Genomic DNA, 18,016 nt, shown 5'->3' with positions numbered 1-18,016 from the left:
CTCAACCTGAAAACAGAACAAAAATAAAACATTAAGATCTGTTTCTATACGTTCTCTGAAAATTTGGGGCTATTTCAACAAGAAGTGGCCTGCGAAATGATGTCAGATTTTCTGGGACACCCTGTAAAGTGAGGGTGATGCAGAGTCGACTGGTGGGAATGGGCAGCTGGAGGCAGTGGGTTGGATGGAGGCCAGGATGGAGACCAGAACGAGGGCCAACAGGGGCGGGAAAGAAATGAGAAAAAGGTGGTGCAAAGATCAAAGCTCACCCCTGGGAGAGGGACACCTGGATGTTGTAGCACGGCAGCAGAGGGCGGTCGGAGAACTCAAACTCAAAAACCTCCCTCTTATCGTCCTCGTCCTCGTCCTCTGGGCCCGGGGGGTCGGCCAGGATGTCGTAGATCCTGCCTTCCTCGCTAGACTCTGAAGGAAATAAAACGCAGAGCACATTTTCAGCGAGCGTCGACATGAGCGTAAAGCTGCCAGAATGACGGGATGCAGACACCGACGGCGTTTAAAAATAAAGACTCACCACACACAGCGCTGCCATAGAACTCCCAATAAAGCCCCGGGTCGTCATCCGAGCGGCCCTGAAGGTCAGCAAAATAATCTGTGGAGGGAGAGGAGAGGAGAGAAGCCTGTTATTCAAGAGCAGGAGCCCCGGGGACGGCCAACGAGGCAAATACTATCACCCCTGGAGACTAGAGCAGAAAAATGGCTTAAAAAAAAAAAAAAAAAAAAAAAAGAGAGGAGCAAGAGGAGGAGGAGGGAGTGTCAGGAGAGAAAAGAGAAACAAACAGAGCAAATGTTGGGGGGGGGGGGGGGGGGGGGGCTGATGGTCAGGGGCCAGCGGTTGTACCACGGGGGAGGAGAGCGACTGTCTCCGCCGGGTTAGAGCTGGCTCGGTTCAGAGCCGGGCCGCAGACGGCTGCCAGGAATCAAACAAGAACCACACACAGCTCCGCTAAACGCACACACACACATATATACACGGAGCTGGAAACAAACAAGCAGAGGGAGCTGGATAAGCACACACAGCGAGAGCGCGGTGTGTATTCAGCACAACAACACACACGCATTCAGAGCGAGAGCTGGGCTTTGTGCCAGCGCTGAGGCGTGGGGCGTCTGGCGTGTGTTTGGAGGGATTAACGGCCTCCAGATGAGTGGGACCAGGTGGAGGGAGGGAGGGAGGGCTCGCTCATTTTCCCCGGTGCTCGATCTCTACTCCCCCTCCTCACCCTTCCTCACCCCTCCTCATCGATCCACACGCCATCTTCCCACTCGTCCAACCCGCAAAAACCCTCCTTTTTTCTTAAAATTTGTATTTCGCTTCAAGCCACCTGTCCGCCTCTAGTTCAGGTAATGCTAAGCAGCTGGAAATCTGTGTGTGCTTCCATTCCCCTCTCCTCCTCCTCCTCCTCCTCGTGTTGACTCAACTTTTAACTCCAAACATCAAGGCGAGCCGCCGTGACGCGCACGTCCAACCACGTCAGCTCCCGTGAAAAGACAGGCGCTCGCATGCATAACACGCAGGCAGGGGAAAAAAGCAGAGTCTCCAGCCAGAGCGAAGCCCGTTTCCGCACGTACGCTGAGCAAACACAGTCGCCGTTGCTAAGTAACCAGATAGAGGAGCTGGGAGGCTGCAGCACGCACCCCGGCGGGCTGAGACTCCACGTCTAACAGGTGGTCGAGGCAGGCAGGGAGGGGGATGACAGGTCTAGCGGTTGTCGGGAGGTTCAGGATTTGCAATCAGGGAGACTCGGACCAACAGGTTGCCCAGAGGTCAGAGGAAGAGCAGCGATGGGATCCTTCAGGAGCCGGGTTTGGTGACCGCCCCACCTTCATGTCGGCTCTAAATAAAACCCTTTCATCTCAGAGGCTTTTACCTTCCTTTTTCTAGCATTTTTATGATTTGTGGTCAAGGGCACATTAATATTCAAATTTCCTGGCTTTTGCATTTCATTTTGTCGGCACGAGGATGGAATTTTTTTCCTCCGCCGACTGCAAAACGATTCAATTTAAATGTATTACAAGCATCAAAAATTGCAATTTTAAATCCAAAAAGGAAAGCAACAGAACGTTTTCTGCACCGAGGACTTAAAGGTTTACATTTTAGAGATTAAATCCTCTGAACCACCAAAACTATTGGTAGACTTGACAGTGAAAACAAACATCAAACTTTCAAGTTTCCAACAGTCATTGAAGCATTTCTACGCTACATAACCGAGTGTGTTATGTAGTTCTGTCTGGACAGTCGATTAAATCAAAGCTTGGCATTTCATCAAAATCACTTCATTCAGTGTAGCTCATTTAAAAATTCATCAAAAACTGCAATTTTAATTCCAAAAAGGAAACCCACAGAACGTTATCTGCACTGGGTTTTGTCAGGGATTTAAAGGTTTACAATTTATAGATTAAAATTTTCTGAACCACTAAAACTATGGGTTGATTTGACAGGAAAAAACTGCAGAAACGGGAAGAACTGAAGCATTTCTATGCTACACAACCATCCATGTTTTATAATTCTGTCTGGACGACCAACCACATCAAAGCTTCAAATCATGATATTTCATCATAATCACTTCATTCAGTAGATCTCATTTAAAAATTCATCAAAACTCAATCCTTTGCTCCTATCAGATTCTGTAAAAAGTTAAAAAAAAATCTGCGTTTTTCTCTGCACCCGTGAAGTCTCGAGCGACTCGGCTGCGACCAACAGTCATGTGGCAAAAATTCAAAAACTGTTTGGCTGAACTGCAGGCTGTGTTTACACAGACTGGAAACAAGAACGTAAACAAGTTGAAAAATGTAAGTCGTAAAATATCGGTAGGATTTGGAGGCACTATCTTTCCAGCATTTTAACGCCTGTGGAAACCTGGAGAACTGTTGTACATTCAATTTTAGCAAAATATAACATTTTTTCAAATGATTTATGGCATAACTACGGTGTACTGTTCAGTTCTCTCTACTTCTAGCCATGGCTGTGCTCTTTCTATAGAGCTGCAGCGAAAAATGAGCCCAATGTGACAGAAACTGCTTGGGGTTCAGAGGGTTAAACTAAACTTTCTGTTGTTTGTGAGCCATTTTTCAAACTCAACAAAAGCCAGACCAAACTGTAAAACCTGCATGTCCCATTTCGGGGACATTTATAGTCCTAATTCACAACCAAGTGTTTGTGATTGAAAGCAAACGCAAAAAATGAGTGTTTTTAAACGCAGAAAACGTCATTTACCGGTGAGGAAGCGCTCCATGCTGTCGCTGTGGGTCATCTTGAGGAGGCCGCGGCCAGAGTACGTGGCCAGGGTGGGGTCAGCGCCATAAGACAGCAGGACTCTCACCACGTCCAGGTGGTCATTCTCCACGGCGTCGTGAATCGGTCTGGACACACAGAGAGGGGCGTTTATTTTAATAATTAGCCAACAGGAACAGCACCGACTACAGGAGAGAAATGTGTTTTCTTTGTCTGGATGAATGTAAAAAAACAAACACTGTGTGGCGTTAGATTAAAATATTAGAGGGAGATCTTTTTAATGACAGTATTTGGTATTCAGTGAAATTCAAAAAGAACATGCTCTTTTAGTTCAGTTTACTTCTAATATTTCACCAAAAAAAACTGGATCCATTGGAAAGCATCGACTGAACACTAAAGCTGGGGTAAGCAGGACTCTTTGTTCAACATCATCCATCAAAAAATTTCCCAATTACCTATAAACATAATGCAATTAAAGTTATCTGAGATGAAAATAGACTTCTTGAGCTCTTCTTAGCTCAATCAGGCTTTATAAAATCTAGCAAGGCAGGAAATTTTAGCCAATTACAAGTGAGATAGAACAAAAATATGATGCTGCAGTGGGTCAAACGGAGAACTTTCTTTCAGATGAGCAGCATTAAAATCCTCAGTGAATGTTGACCATCTTCAGATGTTTAACACATGCTCGTCTGGTGGGCGGGGCTTAAAATAGAGCCCGACTCCAACATTATCGTCTGATATTAGCCTGATACAGATATATGGTATCTGCATTTACGATATCTGACATGAAAAAGATGCTTTGGCTATTTTAGAAATGCTGTTCTCATACACTTTGTCCAGCAGAGGCGCTCTGACTCCATCCTTTACAATACTAGCACTGCAGCACATGTAGCAGAGTATGTATCACAGATATGGAGTCAAGTAAGGCGGCTGCTAACTGCTCTCTGAAACACATTGCCAGAAATTTAAACAACACCACCATCATTCTACCTTCCTATTATCAGACTAACATCTACAGTAATAGAAATAATCATCAGACAATCTTTAAAATACCGTATTACAGGGAGATCATTTTAATGGCAGTATTTGCTATTCAGTGAAACTCAAAACGAACACACTGTGGCACCATAAAATATATTTAACTCATTTATATGCCCCTAAACTCTGACCTAGTGGGACATAAAGTAGAATGCAGTTTGGATTTATAGGACCACGTCTAACCTGTGTAATAGAACGCTACAGATGGTGCAAATGCGGTAATATTTTAATTAAAGCCAAACCGCTACGTGATCCTCCTTCAGGACCCGAGCAGAGCCTCCTAGAAAAGACCCCCTACTGTAAATTTTAATAACACAGCAATAAAAGAAGTAGCCTTTCCTTTTAAAAATGCTGCTAATCTGTCAAATCACCGCCCTCGTAAAAAAGCGAGCAATGAATCGCAGAAATTTAAGAATGAGGAAGCTCGGGTCACTTAAATGATGACTCCCCATCTACAGTAACCCCACCAGCACAGTTATGACCGGCCATCAACCAACAGGAAATTTTACCCAGAAGGACCGCTTCAAAGCTTCCTCTGGTGAATTATCAGAAACCAGAACCACATCCAGGGAACCAGTGATTACCATCCCATAATGCTGACGACCACAGTCGGTCCCAACATGGACCAAAAAGGCTTGGAGCCATTTTGAAGCATTTTATTGGAACTTTAGTGAATGTTTAGCTAATCTAAGACAAGCTTGGAATCATCTGGACAGATGTTTGGAACGATTTTTTGAGAGATTTTGGACAAAATTGAATCTTTTCAGACCATTACTGAGACATTTTAAACAAGCTGTTGTCATTCCGGTCAAGGTTGAAATCGCTTTGGAAAAGCTTTGAGGCATTTTAGACAGATGATAGGACAAATTAGGAGTCATTCTGGGAAGGATCTGATGCAGTTTGAAGTAGTAAGAATAAGATGATTTTATATGTAAAAGGTCTGAGTGTTACACAAATAAAATGTATTATTATTATTACTACTAGTACGGAGCCCCGGCTTGCTGCATTAAGAAATGTGAGAAGAAAAGTATCATGTTTAGAGAGTCTAAAGCAGCATTTTAGTTCAGGTTCCACATTGAGCTCAATTTGATCTCTAGTGGGCCAGACCAGTAAAATTGCAGCATTTCCCTTTGAAACAGTGCAAAAAAGTATGTTCTGAATATGTTCACATTTCAGGAATTTAAAAAAAAAACGAGACACAAAACTTCAAAAGCGAGAAACAAAACGACAAAAAATGAGAAAGTTAGAAATCAACAAAAAAAGGTGAAATGACGAGACAAATAATGACAAACGCGAGAAACAAAACAACAAAAAAACAGACAAATGACACAAGCGAGACAAAACACAAAACAACAAAAACATGGGACAAATGACAAAAAAAAGCAAGACAAAATATTACAAAGATCAGTCGCAAAATGATAAAAACAAGACACAAAACGACAAAAAAAATGAGACAAACGACATGAAACGAGACAAAAAATTTAACAAACAAAATAATCAAGACCAAAAATGATGAAAGCAATAAACAAAACAGCAAAAAAGCAGACAAACAACACAAGCGAGACAGAACAAACACAAAACGACAAAAACATCAAATAAAGGAAAACTCAAAAATGACAAAAATACAACAAAAAAGACAAGCAAGACAAAAAGGTAACACAAAAATATGAGACAAATGACAAAAACCAGACAAAAAATGAGACTCAAATGAACAAAATAGTGTTTTACTTTGTGATCAAAACATCTGGTGTAAAAATTATTTGAAATTTATCGTTTTGCAAATTGATAGTTTGCAGTTAATGTCTTCTCTGTCATTTCTACACTTCACAGAGCTGGCCCTGTGTTTACAGCCCTGCTCTAAAGCAAACACTGGGCTGATTTGTTTACCTGGTTCCATCCTGAGCGCTGCAGTTGATGTCGGCGCCGTAATCCAGCAGGTGTTGGACGATGCTGAGCCAGCCGCGGGCGCACGCCTCGTGGAGGGCGCAGTACCCGGCGTAGTCCCGGTGATTCACCTCACACACTCTGTTCTCCAGACAGTACAACACCACCTCCTGCAAAGAAACGAAAAGAGCCAACACAGAGAGAGAGCCGGCTTTAGTGCGAGAAGACCGTTTGTGTGCCGACAAACCGGGCGCTGCAGGACCAAAACACACGAGGCAGACAGAGCAGACTCGTGCGCAAACAGTCCTTCCCTTTACGGTTCCTGTGGGAGAGAAATTAGGGAGAGAAGGAACTGAGTGTGTTCCTGTGCCGGACAAACACACACGATCGCGCACAAATGCTCCATAATACTAGAGCTGGCGCCGAACACGTCGAGGAGACCAAGTGTGACTCAACTGTATTTAGCCCGCCAGATTCCGCCTGTGCACGTACGAGTGTGTGTGTGTGTGCGCCACGGTTGGGTCTGGACGCCGCTGTGGCAGCCAGTTACAATGGCTGGGCTCTGAACACAGCATAATGGAAGCGGAACAAAGAGATTTGATGGAGGCGCTCAAGAGCTGGAAGCGTTCTCTCTGGTCTCGGGCTGTGACAGTTGGGCGTCCAGCTCTAAGTAGTCAGACTGGTTTTTATTGGACTGGAGCTGCGTCTGCTGCTGCTATTAAACAGAGAGGAAACAGAGAGAGAGAAAGCAGCCTGGCAGTGTGTTGATACAGGCCCTGTCCGAGGCAGACGAGTGTGCGTTTCAACACAGCGGGTGTTTGCATCTTCGTGGATACGTGACTTTGTGTGGGATCTGGCGTGAGTGTTTGCAGATCCCGTGGAGAAACAAAGGAGGGGGGGAAAAGCTGTGTTTTTATATGTTTTTACCTTATATGTTTGTATAAATGAATGCAGGAGCCGTGTATCTGGACACATGCACACTCTGTGCAGAGAAGCTGCTCATCTGAACCTGGGAAATGACTCCAAACTTCCATTTCTATGCTAATTCTAGGCCGCCATCTAGTCCAAGTGTTTATCTCCGTCTCACTCTTTCTTTCGGCATCGGGCGGATGGAGGGAGGAAAAGGGGAAAGGAGAAGAAAGCGAAGGCAGTAGAGGGAGAGGGTTAGAGAGGACGGAGGAGAGGCAGCACCCCGACGGATGACAGATAAACGAATCTGTGGATGAAATCTGCCGGGGCGTCCTCTGGGCTGCAGCTGATAATAACAAGGGATGAAAGGGTGGGGTGTAGTGGGTGGGTGGTCGTAGCGACACTGGAAACCGGGGAGGGCGATATAGGAAACGACCGGAGAGATAACGACGAAGAGGAGAGCAGGATCGAGAGGAAAGAAAGTGAGCAAGTGTGAGCAAGAAAAAGTGCAAACGAAAAAAGAGAAATGGAAGGAAGGAGGGTGGGTGGAGATGGAGGGGGAGAAGAAGACGCTCCAACTGGTTTTCTCTCGCTGCCAACAGTCTGTTTGCCTGCTGGAGAGAGATTCAGGAGCGCTGTGCTGAAGCTTCCCTCTGGGGGATTCCACTCGCTCCGTGCCTCAGTCTGAATGAGAGACTGACGGCTACAGAGCGTTGATATGCAGCCCGCCTCGGCGTGTCTGCGAGCGTGTGCAGCTTCGTGGCGCTGACGAGTTCGTGCATGTATGTGTGTGCGTGCACGCATGTGTGTGTGTGCGGCTGTGGAGGAGGCGTAGCGCTAAACCTCCGGAGCCGTGTTTAATATCGCTGGGAGAGAGCGAGGAGCTTAGCACGAGAGCCCCGGCTTCCCGCCAGACGCACACACACATGCACGCACTCACATGCACACACGCACACACACTCCTCCGCAGTAAAATGAGACACCCCTCCTCCCCGCCTCTCGCTCTTTCCCTCCGTCCTCTAATCTCCCTCTCTAGAATGCTTCCCTGCGCTCGCCTGCAATCAATGCATCACTCAGACATTTAACCCCTTGCAGTTCAGCCTTCTGAGTCACACACACACACACACACACACACACACACACACACACACACACACACACACACCATGTGTCTATGAGCGCCTATCACATGGAGATGATGCATGACTGATTTCCCCCCTGCGTGATGAAGTCCGCGGTAAAGTTGCTGCGTGCTCAGACAAGTGAAACGTGTGGATGATTGAGCGTTGGTGCGAAGGAGAGGCCGCCTGCTGAACGATGGTGTTGGGCTGAAGGCAGGAATGTGGCCTCCGAGGATCTCAGACAGAGTTAATTAATCTGAGGCGCACGTACGCCATTAGCCGGTTTAAAAATAAAGGCAAAAAAGAGGGGATAATTGCCCATTTTTACATATGATATCTGCTGCCTCTATCCTCAGAAATGCTCTGACAGGCCTCATTTATGTCGCTAATGGAAATCAGTCACGCTCCTTGTGGATAAGAGTCGGTTAACGTTGTAAGGTCTGCCTTTAGAACGGTAAACACATCGACTGAACACTAAAGCTGGGCTAAGCAGCACTTTTTGTTCTATGTCATCCATCCAAAAATTCCAAATTACCGATTAACATATTGTAATTAAAGCAGTCTGAGAGGAAAATGGACTTCTTGAGCTCTTCTTAGCTCAATCAAGCTTTACAAAATCGAGCAAGATATGAGATTATAGCCAATTACAAGTGAGATACTAGAGAAAAGATGTGATGCTGCAATGGGTCACACTGAGAACTTTCTTTCAGGTGAGCAGCATGAAAATCCTCAGTGAATGTTGACTATCATTTAACACATACACTTGTCTGATATTAGCCTGACAGATATATAGTAACTGCATTCACAATGTCTGACATGAAAGAGATGCTTTGGCTATTTTAGAAATGATGTTCTCATACACTTTGTCCAGCAGAGGCGCTCTGACTCCATCCTTTACAACACTAACACTGTCTGCAGCACATGTAGCAGAGTACGTATCACAGATGGCTCTATGGAGTCAAGTAAGGCGGCTGCTAACTGGTCTCTGAAATGTATTGCTTGCAATTTAAACACCACCATCATTCTACCTTCCTATTATCAGACTAACATATACAGTGATGGAAATAATCAGACAACCTTATTTTGTTCATTTTAATGCCTGATACAACTGAAAAGTACATTCATTTGGACAAATATAATAACAAAAAGAGCTGATATCTCGACATTTTCCATGGTTCCATGGTCTCTTAAGTTCTTACATCAACAGCTATGGCATTGTACTGCCAATAACAGCGGTTTTAGGCATTCCCTGGTTTCTTTTCTGTCTGTTTTAGTCACATGATCCACACAGGAGTTAGTACTTGATTGCATAACCATTGTCTGTGATGACAAGGGTGGTCTAATAATAAATAACAATGGCTATTATATCAGTATTGGTATTTTTCACTGTCTAAAATAAATTGTACTGTCAAAAATCTAGCATTGGTTAGAACAGAGAAGTCTTGCCTACCCTAGTTTTACTTTAAAATGTCTTGTCCACGGGCGCCTGTATAGCTCAATTGGTTAAGTGTAGGAACCGTGTATAGGGGCTGGTCTCCAAAGCAGCGGCCCGGGTTCGACTCCCGATCGCGGCCCTTTGCTGCATGTCGCTAAACTCTTCTCTCCATTTGCTGTCTATCTCTGTCTCTCCTGTCAAAAAAAATAATATAAATTTAAAAAATGTGTTCCACGTCAATGTAAAGTACTGCCATCATCCACCGTTTCTCTAAAGATCATACTTGGTTCCGAACTAAATTAGTGAACATGGCAGCTGAGCAAAGTGAAATTAAATGGGCTGATGCAGCTACTATGATCTCTACTTTGGACTGTGTTGTTCCCTCAGAAGTCTCGAGCCCGTCTGCCATCGGTCAGAAGGTGAAAATCTGTGAGTCAAAGTTCACCAAAGTGGAACTTTTAAGTCAGATTGGGATCACATTACCTCCCCAAGAAAACTCCAGTGATCACAGCGATTCCAGCTCCAAGTCTCCCCGCCACAGACTCCTACTGGTCTTACTGGGCTCTTAAAAAGAGGCCCAGCTTTCCTGTTTGCTCGGATCATACGTGGATTTTGCGGAGGGTGAAAAAAATCAGAAGTGATTCACGGGAGGAGAATAAATGACAGATTGCACCTTTATCTGAGCTTTCAATGGGCAGAGCTGAGGGGCCCCGAGCCCCAGCACGAGAGGGAGAGGGATGAAGACATCCGCAGAATCTCTCCTCATTACCATTTCAAATGCTGGGAGAGCGAGGCAGACGGGGGAGAGCGAGAGAATAAAAGGGGAGCGAGGGAGGGAGGAAGAGAGAGAGAGTGGGCTTTCATGTGCACAGGCACGGATTGCAAAACTAAATGAACATGAAATATGCACGGTGTCGGCCGGGCATCGTTAACGGCACGGAGCGGGCTGCATGTGCGCGAAATTACATGCATGTGTGCTCGAGGTGATTCTGCATCCTGCAAAGAAAAAAAAAAGCCTGCAAAGTGTGCGTGTGCATGAGGCGATCCTGGATTTGCATGTGCAGGTCTGCGTGGGTGTGTGAAAAGCCGTGTCTCTGCGCAGCATATGGAGAGGATGCCTCGTGCGTGCGCTTATTGGGTCAGAATGGGTGGTTTTTTGTTTTCTATATACTTCCTGTGTGCGTACTGGGCGTGCGCGCTCGTCGTAATCAGCATGTGAGCCGTGTTCGTGCGCGCAGACCCTCATATCTCCCTGCCTGTGTGTGATAAGCCCGGAGCTTGCGGCGCTAAAACACCAGCGTGAGACGAGCGCTCCGTGCGTCTACAGGCTCGTATGCATAAATTGGTGTGTGCCTCCGTGTGCGTCCTGATGTGCGCATGTGTGTGTGTGTGTTTGTGTGTGTGGGAGCCCCAGGGGCCTGCCCCAGGCTTATCACACACAGGCAGTGAGAGACGAGCTTCCTGAGAGGGGGGAGAGAGTGGGAGGTAAGGGGAGGCGGGGCTGTTGTTTGCGCAGCGGTCAGCGCCTTGTTTGTGTAGTCTCAGGTTTTCTCCTCCCTCCTCCCCCTCTTTGCCTTCTCCACACGCCGAGCGCAGGAAGGGAAAAATGCGAAGGGGGGAATGCATTAAAAAAAAAAGCGGAGAGGAGAGGGAGGGAAAAAACGTTCGAGAGAGACGCATAAATCAGAGAGACGAGCCGGCTTCTCTCCAGCACGGCTGACTGAACCCTGCTGCTGCGCCGCAACCCTGGAGAGAGAGGGGAGAGAGGAGCGAGAGAGGGGAGGGAGAGAGAGAAGAAAGAGAGGGGAGAGAGAGCAGGGGAGAAAAACAGCCGCCGCCGCTGCTAACCACAGTCACCACGGCACATTAGAGGCCCATTAGAACGCGATTATACTCCCAGTGCTTACCTCTCATTCACACTCTCCCATTCACACACACACACACACACACGCATAATCACTGACACACACCCCATCATCATAAATGTGTCCAACAAACACACACACACTGAACTCATGAATGAGCAACCAAAAGAAAGACTCTGCTGATGGTAAAAATCAGGAGAGACGCGCAAAAACACATAAACCGCCCGGATCAATAAATCAATTTGTGAAATCTGTCAACAAGGAAGATCGGAACGGAAACGCGAGGGATCGGTGGGAGCCATCCAACTTTAATTAAAAGCTTCCAGAGCGGGAGTGGAGAGGTTTGGGTGGAAAAAAGGAAAAAAAACACACACACACACACAAGCAGAGGAAGGAGAGAGGTTCTGGTTTTAGGGAGCGGATGATCGGCAGCTACACACAAAGAAAGGAGGAAAAAAATAAAACTCCCCATGCTGGAGAGAGGCAGCGAGCATCAGTCTCCGTATAATGATCCCACCGATCCCTCATGCTGCCTGTGCGCGCACGAGTGTGTGTGCACGTTGTGTGTGCGTGTGTATGTGTGTGTGTGTGTGTGTGTGTGTGTGTGTGTCACACTTCGCCTCACGGAAAATTAATGAGATGTGAGAGCGGAGCGAGGCGAGAGGAGGGGAGGCAGCAGTGTGTGTGCAGGAGGAGGAGGAGGAGGAGGAGGGGTGCCAACGACAATCTGAGTCACAAAGAGAGGAAGAGAAAGAGCGCTGAGAGGAAAGAGGGGGGAGGGAGAGAGCGGAAACCTGAGAGAGAGAAAGAGAGAGCGGCAGAAAATAATATATATATATAGAGGGAGAGATGGAGCGTGTGAGGAAGAAATAGAAGGAAATGATACAAAAAGAAGGAGCTAGAAAGAGGAAGATGCAATAGAGGAATCTGAAGAATTCTGAAAGCCGGAGTCGCAGACAGGAACAAAGTCGGAGGGGAGAAAATGAGCTCAATTTGAGAAAAGAGAGAGAGAGAGAGAGAGGGGGGAGATGTGGAAAGAGACGGAGTGTAAAATGTGAAAGCAGAAAGGAGATAAGGAGGGAGGATTGACTCAGAGCGCTGCCTATTACCTCGTAGCCGAGCCGCGCAGCTCTCTGGAGCAGAGTCTCCCCGGCGTTCTTGTTCACGATCAGCCGGCGAGCCTCCGGCGGGATCGGACGCATCACGGAGGGTTCGGCAGGGGGGGTCCGGTGCAGCCCCGCCGCCACCGCCACCGCCACCGCCGCCGCCTCCGGTAGAGCAACGCTCGGCGCTCTGCAGTTGGCCTGAGGCTGCAGGGAGGGCGGGCAGAGCGCGGTGGGGGAGCAGGGCTTGACTGGAGAGCAGGGATAATGATTAGGAGAGGCGGCTCTCTTCCTCGGAGCGCCGCGCTGCTCACTCAGCTGAGGAGAGAGAGGGGGAGACGGGGGAGGAGAGGGTGTTAGAGCCGCTGCCACGGAGCGCACAGAACAACACTCAAGGGCACACGGATGACACCACGCACACGCACAGAGAGCAAGAAGGCCCAGTGGTGCACACATGATCAGATCAACACTGGTTTTTATCTTGACCAAATTTAAACAAGACAATCATCTGCTGTTCATCCATGAAGATCAATCTCATCTGTCATTTTCTCAGCTTCATGTTCACCCTCTTCTAAACATTTCCTCATCTTATCCTCTTTCCCCAAACTACCTCTTTAGTAGATGTGAAGCAAATTCATGTGAGGGTTTCTCTCTTATCCACTTTATAATGCAACAACTTTTACATTCTCAGATGAACATTTTGCACAATCTTTCAGGTCTGATAGCAGGGATGCTAAACTCATCTTACCTGAAATTTCCTAAGAAAAATTTTATTTCAACGACTTTAAGCCTCAGTTTATCATTTACGCATTAAAACTTAGAGATCATAGTTTGTCTAAAGGCTCAAAACAACCATCTGGAACTGAATGATGTCGTATTTTACTTTATGAGCCAAACAACAAAAGTCAAAAAGTGACAAAAAAAAAACAAAAACAAGACAAAATATTACAAAAACAAGACAAAAAACGACAAAAGCAAGAAATAAAATGAAAAAAGGAGATAAACAACACAAAACACAACAAAGAAAGAGACACAAAAGTTACAAAGTGACAAAAACGTGGACAAAAACAAGACAAACAATTATGCAAATGAGACAAAAATGACAAACGATACAGTCAAGACGAAAAATACACACAAAAAGACAACACGAAACAAGAAACAAAGCAAAACAAAAAATGATGACAAAAATAAGACAAAAAACTCGAGAAATGAGAACAAACATTGAATGTCGTTTCCTTGTCTGAAAAAAATAAAAAAATTAAACGAAAAATTTTCAAAATTCCTGAAAATTTGCAAAACCGTCAGGAAGAAAATTCAAATAATTAAAAGTTATTTAAAAAATTTTTCCACCAAAAAATGCTCAAAATTTCTCAAAAATGTTGAAAATGTGAACATCAGAAGTTTCACTGAAAATACATCTATTTTTCAACATTTTCAAACGTTAAAACGGGTCAATTTTGACCTGCAGGACGACACAAGGGTAAAAGAATCCTCTACTTCTCAGCATTTACTGTCAAATTCCTTGTGTGTGAAAACCTACTTGGCAATTAAACTGATTTTCTGACTTTCTCATTTCTCTTGAAGGGCCACAAGTGCCTCTAGGGGGGCAGTTAAGGGGAAAAAAAGCACGAGAAACTGACCCCCTTGTAAGATTTGAGTGTGACTTTAAACCCCTCTGTGCATATATAACTCTTGCTCTCAGCTTAAGGCCAAAATAATCCACAAAAACAAATCCTACTTTCACATTTTTAAGCTTCAAATTCAAAATAATTCCCTGATTTTATCCTCAGAAGACTTTCCTAAACCACCTCTTTAGCAGGCTACCTATATATAGATGGATAATTCATTGAGAACATCTGTGTTTACGTATGATTATTGTGTTTGGAAGACACACACACACACACACACACACACACACACACTTTTTCACACCAAGAGTTCACGCCCCAAACACTGCAGGTTGGCACGCCACTTTTTCTTTAACCGCTAAACCAACAGAGCCCTCGGAGCGCAACACACCAGAGAGGGAGTTGCCTACTTCCCTGCCTGCATGCGTGCACAGTGTGTGTGCATGTGTGTCTGTGTGTGTGAACAGTGCGTGCCCTCTCAGTGGAATTCGATGTCGAAGCAGCTGTCAGGCTGAGGAGGAGCAGGGGAGGAGAGCAGCACGGGCGGAAAACGACTAGCCTTCTTTCTTTTTTCTTTCCCCCATGCTCATTTTTTTCCTCCCTCTTTTGAACCTCGTATGCTCAACCATAGCTGCCACATTCCTCACCGTGCGAGTGAGCGTGCACGTGTGTGTGTGTGTGTGTGTGTGTGTGTGTGTGTGTGTGTGTGTGTAGCCTTGTGTTTGGGACCGACGTGTAATTGCTCCGGGGTTTGTTTTTTTTTGTTGTTGTCGTTGTCAGGAATGCTCACGCAGACACTCACCTCCACACATAAACACACACAAAAAAAAACGGCGAACGATGACACACGTTGGACAATTAAAGCCAGAGACAAACACACACAGGCATGCACACACACACATGCATGAACGCAGGGCCTCCGCAGGGAGTCGCTAAGGGCACAGGGAGGTCAAAGCTCCAGCAGCCCTCTAAACATTGTAAACATACTTCCTTCCTCCGTCCCTCCCCTCCCTTCCCTTCCTTTCCCCAGCTGCATAATCAGAGGCACCGACAGGCATACTGAAGCAGAGTGAAGCAGACTGAAGCAGACAAGCAGAGTGAAGCAGACTGAAGCAGACTGAAGCACACTAGTTGGGTTTCCATTACAGTTTTTTGCAAAATAAAAGCGATGTTTCTAAAATTTCGACAAAGTATATGCGCACTTTGAACGTGTTTCCATTGAAGGTTGTTCTAGGCAGAAGCATCGTAACTCTCGTAAAATATCATCCCACGAGATTTCACTGCAGGAAGACGGACGCTTCTATCTCCTTCTAACACTCTGCATTCCTCTGCTGTTTGCTGTCTAGTATGGCAGTGATGTTTTTCTCAAGAATAATGGCAAGAAAGGTCTCGGGCTGTGTCCGAAATCGCATACTAACGTACTACTCATATTAAATGTGACGTCAAAATAAGTATGTAGTGCGTTCACATTGGATAGTATGAATAGACTGAGTACACGAGAAATACCCGGATGTATACTATATCCAGAAAAATTTTAAGTATGCGCGGTGACCACACTAGTCATACTCAACCGCCCCATAATGCTTTGCAAGCTACCCACCAAAATGCATGCCTCCGCGGGATCTGTGGCCGGACCGCGGCGATTTTTATTTTATTTTATGTGGTTAAGTAGTCATCCTAATCACCCCACAGATTTGAGAAATAGGCGTTTTCTGACCAACGTTTTAAATTTGTCAGATGCCTCACAACGTGCTACTGAATGCTAGCAGCTAGTTGCAGCAGCTCGCTTTGCATACAGAACAAGTAGCAGCTACCTCCAGTAGCCTGCAGCTACAATTGAAACGATTCACATAATCTGGCTAATAACTGCATGAGGAGTGCCGGCTTGAAATTACCACATTAATTATGCGACTGTTTGTTAGCGTAAAATCGACCCGAAGCCGGCATTCAGCCGAGATATTTGATAGTCGTACTTCCGGTTTTTGTCGTCGGAAGTTTGAAATGCATTATGGGAAACGTAGTAGTATACTTCAGTGTGAACGGTAGGCATTCTAATCATACTTACAGTACGTAGTATACAGTATATACTCATTGAGAATGTAGTATGTGGTACGTTAGTATGCGATTTCAGACAGAGTCGGTCTCCTCTTCTGTCCACACGTACCGCGCCATGTTTACTCCGAGAGAACTGGTCATGTGACCAGGTACGTCACGTCCAGTGACGTATAATTGTGGAAAAAGTGTTTCCATAGCGATTTTGCGATATTTTTCAATATCGAAACGTCTCAAAAACCACCTCATGAGAGCGTAAAAACTTTTTCGCGATATTTCAGTCCTTTTTCGAAATTCAGGTGTTTCCATTACCAGTTTTTTATTGCGCTATTTACATTGTGCGCATATCTAAGGGTAACGGAAACCCAGTTAGTGAAACACACTGAAGCAGACTGAAACAAACTCTGCTGCTACAAACATCCAGACGTCCTATCGCCGCTCACCTTGTCGTCTTCGGCCGCTCCCGGATCGGCCACGCAGCGCTGGCCTGGGCTGCTAGGTGTGGCCTCCTTCCTCCTCTCCCGCTCCCTCTGGCCGGTGTGCTTGGTCTTGCACGGCCGCTTGCCCTTGGGTTTGTCTGTGTCACTATGGCGACGGGGCTTGAGGGGAGGGGGGCCTCCCACGGACGGCTCCGGGGCCGGAGAGGGGGGGCCCCTCCTGGGCTCCTTGAGGCCACGGTCACCTGAGAAGGGGTTCGGCGGGTGCGCTCTGTCCTTCAGCTGGCCGGGAGGGAGGGAGGCGGCGGCGGCGGCTACTCCTGGAGAGGAAAGAGAAAGGGGGGGGGGAGGCAGAGTGAGCCGAGCCAAGTGGAAAAAAGGGAGGATAGGAAGGTATTGCAAGGCCATCTCTCACCCTCTGTTGGTTTATTAATGAGCACACAGAGCTGTCTGGGAGCACAGCATGCCTGCTCGCCCAGGAAAGAAGAAGAAGAAGAAAAAAAGCACGCATGCACTTTCCACGGCTCACATAAACACCCCTATAGTGACTGGTGTGCACTTCCTCACAGCAGCAAGGACACCGCTCCAAGTAATCTCCTTAAACAAATGTGGCACTGTCTGTTTTCAGCCTCTTATAGCGGCTACACATTTACACAAAGAAAAAAAAACACTGCCCTTGAATGCACAATGTCAAAATGCTGCCTAATAGCCTATTGGAGATTCATTTACCGCTGAAGATCATCTCTGCTTTCTCAGGAATACGCTGCAGGTCTCATCTCGTGTTACAATGCAACTTTTATGAAACAGAAAAAAAGTTTGACATTACAGTACATTCAATCAATTCTAGGCTGAGAAAAAAAAGGTGAGGAGGAAAGTGAAACTACACGTTTTGTTGATACTTCAACAGACAAGTGCTTCATACGTCTCTTGAGATTCTAAACGGACGCTAATCAGTGTGCTTTATGTGATTAGTGGTATTTGGAACAAAAACGGCAGAAAAAGGAAGGAGCACGGCCCTGACAGCACACAGCGGAACAACCACGGTCGTTGTGAAACACAGCTGTTGCCAGGGTGATGTTATCTAAAAAGGTGAAAGCAAGAAAAAAAATTCAGCGGCCAATCAAGGCCTGTGGTTTGTGCAGAAAATGTAAACCCAAAATCTCCCCTGCTTTATTCACTTCCTTTAATCTCTCTCCTGCTCTTTTATTCTGTCCTCAGCCTCAGTTTGGGCACATGAATAAGGGAAAGCCCTGGTTTTAATAAGACCCCCCTACACACCCCGAACAAATCCCCC

The 18,016-nt window shown here is 46.0% G+C and overlaps 1 protein-coding gene across 5 annotated transcripts in view; it reads right to left on the bottom strand.

Moving 5' to 3' along the window:
• The window catches only part of bcor (BCL6 corepressor), a 114,151-nt gene that overhangs the window by 2,361 nt on the left and 93,774 nt on the right, over positions 1–18,016 (bottom strand). For all 5 annotated transcript variants that reach the window (XM_051959156.1, XM_051959154.1, XM_051959152.1 and 2 more), the window contains 6 exons: positions 16,729–17,042; positions 12,612–12,923; positions 6,176–6,342; positions 3,233–3,378; positions 533–610; positions 270–423 (listed from right to left, as the gene is read on the bottom strand). In XM_051959156.1, coding sequence (XP_051815116.1) covers positions 270–423; positions 533–610; positions 3,233–3,378; positions 6,176–6,342; positions 12,612–12,923; positions 16,729–17,042 — 1,171 coding nt within the window. The remainder of the gene's footprint in view (positions 1–269; positions 424–532; positions 611–3,232; positions 3,379–6,175; positions 6,343–12,611; positions 12,924–16,728; positions 17,043–18,016) is intronic.

The sequence above is a fragment of the Acanthochromis polyacanthus genome, chromosome 14 (assembly GCF_021347895.1).
Source record: "Acanthochromis polyacanthus isolate Apoly-LR-REF ecotype Palm Island chromosome 14, KAUST_Apoly_ChrSc, whole genome shotgun sequence".
NCBI classification, from domain to species: Eukaryota; Metazoa; Chordata; class Actinopteri; family Pomacentridae; genus Acanthochromis; species Acanthochromis polyacanthus.
This window is presented reverse-complemented; position numbering and strand designations above follow the sequence as displayed.